Source organism: Carlito syrichta, unplaced genomic scaffold, assembly GCF_000164805.1.
Source record: "Carlito syrichta isolate Samal-C Ts95f unplaced genomic scaffold, Tarsius_syrichta-2.0.1 Scaffold303579, whole genome shotgun sequence".
NCBI lineage: Eukaryota > Metazoa > Chordata > Mammalia > Primates > Tarsiidae > Carlito > Carlito syrichta.
Genome location: NW_007247675.1, coordinates 81,971 through 90,644, shown reverse-complemented (window position 1 = coordinate 90,644; position 8,674 = coordinate 81,971). Strand labels below are relative to the sequence as shown.

Genomic DNA, 8,674 nt, shown 5'->3' with positions numbered 1-8,674 from the left:
CAGGAGTGGCCACTGCATTCCAGTCTGGGTGACAGAGTGAGACTCCAACTCAAAAATAAAAAAAAAAAAATTCTAGCACCCTTTTAGTCCATGTGCTATCACTCAGCAGAAGTGAGGGGAAATTGATTTTAAATCTGCAACTTGATTTTTTAGAGCATTTTGATATTTTTTGATTTACTGATTGGAAATTTAAGATAAATAATAGGTGTTTTACTAAAACCAAAACTAGATTACAAAGCAACATTTATAAAGTATATCGTACAATATGGCCAATATTTAAGAAGCAATATTCAGATTTCAGTATTACATTGTCAGCACCAGACAGTTATTATTGGTGCTTTTCTTTGTTCATGACATAATAAATTAAACACTGATGCATCATGCTGATTCTTCCATTACTGGAAATCATATTTTGTCTGAATTTTTCTCATGTCATTGTGTTCGTGATATATACGTAATTGGCTTTATTGTCACACACTCACATAGCCACACACAAATGTTGTGAAGCAATTGAGGAAATTACCAAAGAGATGTGTTATCATTACCATGTCAGTACTTCAAATTGGGTTTTTAATCAGATACAGCCAGGTTATTTGAACCAAGAATAAATTAGTTGTATTTCTCTCACAATTTGTCAGGAGTCTGTGTGTTTCATTTATAGTACAACGACCACAGTTATTTATTAACTTTTTAAAAATGCTAGCCGGGCTCGGTGGCTCAGCCTGTAATCCCGTGCCTTTGGGAGGCTGAGGTGAGTGGATTGCCTGAGCCCGCGGGTTCGAGACCCGCCTGGGCAGCGAGACCTCATCTCTACAATAAATCAAAAAATCAGTCGGGCATGGTAGCACATGCCTGTAATTCCGGCTACTTGGAAGGCTGAGGCGGAAGGATCGCCGGAGCCCAGCAGGTCGAGGCTGCGGTGGCCGGGAGTGGCCACTGCACTCCAGTTTGGGCGACAGAGTGAGGCACCAACTCAAATAAATAAATAAATAAAAACGCTGTATTAGTCATCATTCTATGGTTTTCTTTTAAAAATATATTCATTAAATTTTTGCAGCTACCCTTTTAACTTCTTATAACTTCTTATAACAGGCTCTGTTCTAAGAACAGGCTCTGTTCTTAGTTTCATCAAACTTAATCCTCACAACACCATGAAAAATATACTATCATCTACATTTTACAGACAAGGAAACTAAGGCAATAAGGCTTTATGTAATTTGTCCAATGTTATACAACTTTATAACTAGTTTATAGAGGTATAGAACTAGTTTATGATTTAATTGGTCTAATTTCTGAGCCACTGTTCTCAAACATTATGCAACATGTCTCTTAATTTACATAAAAATGATTGTATGCAAGTTGAATTGGGCAGCTGGTAGCATCACCTTTAGCTTCAAAATAGTTCACTATTTGAATAAAAGATGCATACAAGTTCACCATATATGGACAAACACAATTTGCAGACAGCAAACCTGAACACAAACCTAGATAATATAATTTTACATTTTATTATCCTGAATTTGAGTTGTACTTTAATATGACTTAGACATTGATATATATATATATATATATATATAATTTAGTACATAAACATATATATGTATATACTAAATAATACCTTTATATGACTTAAAGTAATTGCCTAGTCAATTCATTCACTTTTTATGTGTTTTTGGTTTTTGATATAGCCTTAATCATGCTCCTTTTTTTCACCCTATTTGTGCTTTGTAAAGACTCAACAATAGCAGTATATTATCAAGTCCTATTTCTTTTTTTATTATAAAGATGTGGGGTACAATTCAGGGTTAGGTTTACAAACGTTGATTATGCATGTACCCTAGTTGATGAGGTAAGCCCCTCCCTCCTCTAGCAGTTTTCCTCAACTGCCAATCCCACACCCCTCCCCTGACAGTTTCCCACTACTGCCAATCTCTTTCTTACAGTATTATAATTGTTCAAGGTCTGCTTATGAGTGAGAACATATGGTACTCTGTTCTTTGTTTCTGTGATAGATCACTGAGTATGATCGACTCCAGATCCACCCAAGTTGTTGCGAAGTCCATGTTTATCCTTTATGGCTGCATAAATGTACTAGGGTCTCCACCTTTAAAACAAGGAACAAAACCAAGAAGAGAACAGAGATACCTACCTATAAAAGTAGTAATTATAAGAAAGAGAATGGAAGATTGTGGAAAATCTACTTGAGAAAACAGTCCAATCAAATCCTATTTTCTCAAGTAGTTTTTCCACAATCTTCCATTCTCCTTCTTATAATTACTACTTAGATAGGTAGTTACCTCTGTTCTCTTCTTGGTTTTATTCCTTGTTTTAAAAGAAGAGACCCTAATATAACTTCCAAATGTGTGTTTGGATGCTATATTGTATTGCACTTCCTTGAATTTGTTCTTGAAGTATACCGATCATTTAGCTGAAAATAAATTTATTGGTTAATAATCTTTTTGTAACATAAAACTCATTGCTCCATTGACTTCTAGCAACTGTGCTTCTATGTGGCTCTGAAGAAATTTAATGTTACTTTTATTCTCCATTTAAAGTAGTTTTAGGTGCTTGTTCACCTTTTTTGTTCTTTTTTCATAATTTTGTCCTTCTGAAATTTTGGAAAAGCTTATTTATAGTTGGCATTCTAATAGCTAATGTGAGGGTTCTTTTTCATTTGTTATCACGTATATTCACTGAATGATGTCTTTAACTTGCAGCTCATATGCTCAGATTTATAAAATCATAAATTTGCTCTTCTGTTCTCTTTTTCTGAAATTCTTATTCTCAGATTCTCTTGGTTTATGATTTATCTTATCAATACCTGAGAAGACACTCCATTTACATTTCCATCTTATCTTTTTCTGTCCACTTTAAAATATCTCCCTGATGATAATTTTATAAAATTTCTTCATTTACCCACTTTCTATCTTAAAAAATGTTGTTTTCAGATGCTACTTGGTATGATTGACAATACATTTAAACAAGATGTATATGATTTACTTGATAGAGATGAACAAAAATTAAGATATATAACCAAAATATAAAGGTTATGATAAATTTAATAAGAAAGTAGATGAAGAAGAAAGTAGATGAAGGAGAAAGTAATTCTGTCTCTGCATGAACATTAATGATGACTTGAGACACTTCAGGTTGTTAGAAAGTTCTTCCTCCCACAGTTAAAATCTGACTATTTGTGTTATTTTTCACCCAGGTATCCCCTCTCTGTCCTCTGGAGATACTGTAAATCCATAGCTTACATGATGACTTTTAAAAATGCACTTTGGGAATCTGAGGCAAGATGTTTGCCTGAGTATACGGGTTTGAGACCAGTCTGGGCATCCGGCGAGACCTCGTCTCTACAATAATTTTTTTAAAAAAATGAGCTGGGCGTGGTGGTGCATGCCTGTAATTCCAGTTACCTGGGAAGCTAAAGTGGAAGGATCGCCTGCACCCAGCAGTTTCAGGCTACACTGGTCATGAACGTCCCACTACACTACAACCTGGGCGATAGAGTGAGGCTTCAAATTAAAAAAATAAAAATTGGCAATCAGCTATCATGTTGCTCCTTAATGGTTTCTTATTTCAATTCAACATACCACCTCCCACCCCCTTCTTCAAAAGCTCCTCATATAACAATTTCTCACAATGTACTTTCTTGGGCCGCCTCCCCTGGCACCTAGAAATAAATTCCTGAGTTGTACAGCAATAACCACCATGTTGTGTGAGACTGCACTTTGATATGAACTTAGAGCCAAGGTAATTTGTTATGCTATGGGGTACAATAACTAGAAATAGAAATACTTTCGAGCAGTGCCAGGAGTATATGGTATAAGCAAGGATTGTCCCAAATCCTGTCTTTTTTCCTTCTTAGCTCCAGGCTTTCTTTCAGCGTCCCCCCCCCCCCCACCACTGGAACTAACTGATGAGCCCATTTACTCTGTACTTGAACCAAACAAAAAGTCTCAGAGTGTAAGGTCAAGAAACAGATTAAGGTGAGTGAGAAAACTGCTACCTTAGCCAGGTCTTGGGCAATGTTTTGCCAGCAAAAGATTTGATTGCAATAAGCTACAACCAGATGTAAAGTTCTACACACTGTGTACCTCTCTAAGAAAGGACAATAGGACATAGGTGTTCCTTTCTTTTTTCTTATAATTTTGTTCAATATAAACCCAGATTATATAAAGGTTATTTTCTTTATATGAAACTTAGAGTCTTCTAATGTTCAGGCTTTAAAAAGATAATTACAGTTAATTGCAAACTCCTCACCTGTTAACGCATAACTATAATACAGTCACTAACAACACTGGGAGATAGACAGCACCTGTCTCTAATTTTTCCTCAGTTTAGGAACTATTTACAACATTTTCTCTAATTACAGAAGTAATATATCTTCACAGGAGGTTAAATTCACTCAGAACCTTCACATCTAGAAGTTATTTGTGTAATTTTTAGAGTTTTTGTTTTGTTTATTTATTTATTTAGTTTTTGAGGTGGGGGTCTCACTCTGTCGCCCAGGCTGGAATGCAGTGGAATAATCATGGCTCACCATAACCCTAACCTTATGACCTCATGTGATCCTTCCACTTCAGTCTCCCGAGTAACTGGGAGTACAGGCATGTGCCACAACTCCCAGCTAATTTCTGGATTTTCTTTTTTCTTTTTTGGTAGGAATAAAAGGAATCTCAATATGTTGCCTAGGCTGATCTCGAACTAGGCTCAAGCAGTCCTCCTGCCTTAGCCTCACAAAGTGCTGGGATTAGAGGTGAGATCCACCGTGACTGACAAGTTTTAAATTGTTATTGTCATTTCTAATAGATTTAAGTAAATTGAGATCATAGTATTCATGAAAAACTGTAACCTGCATTCTAAAATTAAAAATATAGTGATAACCTTTTAGTTTCTAAATGTTGTTGATGTGCTTTTAATAAGAAATTATCACACTAGTTTTGTAATGTCAATCCCTTATTAATAATCCTTTGGCTGATGTCATGCTTCCACTATTATAAATAAGGGCATGTTTATCCTTGCATATACAAATAGATACATATTAGAGAATTCAGTTTTAAACAATAATTAAGTATTTAAACTTGAAAAGCATATCTGATTAAAAATAGATATCTGATAGAAAAATTAATATATTTTAGGTGTTAGTCATATTTTTAATTTGGAAAATGTAAGCACAATATGCCTCAATGTATGTAATGTTTTTATATTTCATCTAGTAAACAGGTTTTCTCAAAAAGAGAAAAGTATTACCAGCACGTTCTAAATAAATAGAATTTGAACATTAATTTCTGAACCAAAAAAGGTGTAAAGTCTATTTTTCCTTTAAATGTTATAATTATTTAGCAAAACAAAGTGGAGAGAAGTGAGATATGTTGTCTGGCTCACTGCGGGAGAACATTACAATTCAGATCAGGAGGATTCCTAGTCTCTGAACACGTTCCCTGACCTGCCACTGCCGGTTTTAGCAAAGCTGTAGTTGCCTGCACCTGTAAAGAGAGAAGCAGACATTGCCTTTGTGGGGCTTATCTTGTGAAAGAAAAAATATTACCAATCAAATGTTCTGAAGCTAGACTCCTGAAGCTGCTTTCACAGAAGTACCATGAAACAAAATCTTTTACCGAAAGAAGCCTCTTTCCATTCTGTGTTTTCACACATGTGCAGCTTTGATAACACACGCTTCCCACGCCATCAGTATCTTGAATGCCAAAGAAAATCAGGAAGGCATATTCTCCAGCTCTTTTGTATTCTAGACATCTCAAAATATACATGGGTTTTTGTTTGTGTGTGTGTTTTCTCCTTTCTGTCTGCTGCAGGAAGTAATCATATTCATAAAAGCAATACTACTGTTTCTCCATATAGATGATGAAGAACAGCTGTCTTTACCTAAAACCCTCTTTGTGTTAGCATCAGAGGCCAGAGCTGCTTTCCTTATCATATAAGTTACCCCCCCAGCAGTGTTTGACTTTTACTGCTTACAGAATCAGGTAGAATATCAACCGTAGTCAAAGACAATTCTTCTTACAACTATGTTTGACAAACAGAATGTAAATCTCAAAGCTTGACTTTATGTTTCAGGAAATATGAGAAGCATGTTTAAATGATTGAGATGTAAATAAATTAATGCCAGAAAAGGATATCCTATTTTTCCCTTTGCCAAGTGTAGTAAACACTAGCACTTGTGCATATGCATGTGTCTTACCTGTATTTCTTTTTTTCAGAATGTAAATATCTACTATGCTTTGTTAAGATTTATCTTGCTCACCTCCCGAGTCTCAGCACCCAGCACAGTATCCACCACCAAAATTTAATCTATGATTGCTCATGTGACTGAATATTTTATGAATTAAATTCTCATATCACTCATCTACTCTATAGGCGTATAAAGAAAATTATTTAACATAACATTTCATGGAAAATAAGAAGAGTAAAAAAGCTGCAATTTAACTTTTGGCTAATTATTTGGTTAAGAAAGGATTTCATCTGGTGTATTTCTTATGAGTTTTTACTATTCTGAAATCTGCTGAGATTCAAACTCAGTGGAAGAAAATAAAAAATAATTACATGTTTAATATTTCTTCACTTGCATTTGCTTGTTAATAAATATGAAAATATAAATTTAAAAATTGTTCTAGTTGTATCTAATGCCCCATGTCCATTAAAGCACAACTTTAGAGACAGAGTGATTCCACATTTGTAGATTCTGCAGCAGAGATGTATATAAAGTACAGGAATGTGATTCCCTATAGATTTCAAAAGTAGAATGACTCAATAAAAGTCATTTATAAACTGCACTAATACATGAGAATATTGTCAGATATAGTATATGATGCTATGTGTAAGTAGTGCAATTTAGACAACAATGAAAAAAGAAAAACAAAATTTAGAGAAACTTACCAACAGGAAGAAGCAAGTTGAAGGGGAGAAAAATCAGATTCTTTACAATTGGCATATCTGTTGTCAGTCTTGTACAAATTACATAAACACTATTATATTTTCAGAGAATGCCAACTATATATTCAGGATTCCAATAAATGATGTTAAGTCCAAAATGCATACTATGTAAATATGCCTAGAATATCTTTCCAAAGGAATGCTCCACTAGCCCTATCCTGAGTTAAGTTTACAAATATATATATATCTCTCACAATTGCAATTTATAGTTCTGTATTAAATATAAGGTCTCTTTCCCTTTAGGATTAGCCTACATATGAGAAAAAGTAGACCTAAGAAAAGACTGAGTTCAGGAAAATACCTTCTGAGATATTTGATACTATATTCCAATCCCCTATATATATCCAACAAAGTCAATATGAGATTTTCAGATCTATTTTTGGAAGATTCAGCAAGGAAGTATTAATATTCATAGTATATTAACACATCTTTCACAAAATCAGAACTTTTGAACTAGAAGTTACTTAAGATAAAGATCTCTTTTTACTCTCCAACTCAGAGATGAGGGAAACAGAAAATACAAAGTGAATTACACATTACATGGTCTATGCTATCACAATTGGTAGAAAAAACAAACTCCCTTCATTCTCAATTCAATGTGCTTTCCTTTGCCCAATATTAACACAATTGTCACCCATCAGCATGTTTTACATAGAGAAATCATAAGGACCAGTGAATGATGTAGATAATAAGGTAAACACAATAAAGAATGAAATGTTATTTTCATTCTTAATAGATAATATCTCACGTCTTGTCAGCAGTTAACAGAATTATCAAAATCAATCTTTGGGTTATGTCATCTGTATTTGGATGTGGCCAAAGTATCTACATTTATTTCTATGTGACAATAAAGGTTTACTACAAACAAATCAATATTCCATGGTCATGTTTTCTAATGGTACTTAATTGTTCTTGCTACATGTATCTTATTAATTATTTGGACACAAGGAGTAGACATGTGGCTGGATCAAATCAAAACATTAAAAGAAAGAATGAAGAAAGAAAGACAAAGAGAAATAAGAAATGGAAAGAGAGCAAGGTAAGACAGAGAAAAGAAGAAAAAATTAAGAAAGACTCCACACTAGTGCTTAATGATGGCTACTAATTTAGATTTTCTTGGCCTAGTTTCAACACTATGCTGAGAAATTCCACTGACCATGACTGTTATATCAAGTAGATGTAACCCATTCAGTTTTAAATCTAGTATGCTATCTTGGGCCCCAGGTTAATAAAATAACTTTTAAATTTTTATGGTTATTAGCAAAAAAATAAGAATGATTACAGACTGTTCTGTATTTTAGAAATAAAAAATACATAATATTTTTAAATGATACCTGTGATGATGTCAGTAATATCATTTGGTTTTGTTTATCACTAGAAAAACAATTATTGATAAATGGCTTCTGTTTTAGTCATGTAGATATTTGACAAGGCTCAAAGTGATGTGGTTATCCATGGTGGAGATGAGCTGTCTTGTTGATTTACATGGCATTTCCTGAAACGCAATAACCCTCCCACCCAACTCCCTTGGAGAATCCTAGAGTTCTAGAGCGGATGCTAATTTTAGGTTGGCAGTGAGAAAAAGTGGCCTATTTCATTGTTGTCACTTTTCTCAGATTCCCCAAGCCCATTCAGTCACCTAGGTTAGAAGTTAATTGGGATTATAAAAGAAATAAGCTTTTCCCTTCCAGTCCAATTTTGTTCAGCAGGTCATTAA

At 34.2% G+C, this 8,674-nt stretch overlaps 1 protein-coding gene across 1 annotated transcript in view; it reads right to left on the bottom strand.

Annotated features, from left to right (window-relative positions):
- CDH12 (cadherin 12) overlaps positions 1–5,903 on the bottom strand; it is a 149,850-nt gene extending 143,947 nt beyond the window's left edge. Inside the window, exon 1 of the mRNA XM_008058681.1 lies at positions 5,625–5,903. Within this exon, the coding sequence (XP_008056872.1) occupies positions 5,625–5,661 (37 nt within the window). The 5' untranslated portion in view covers positions 5,662–5,903. The remainder of the gene's footprint in view (positions 1–5,624) is intronic.
- Positions 5,904–8,674: the final 2,771 nt, after the last annotated feature.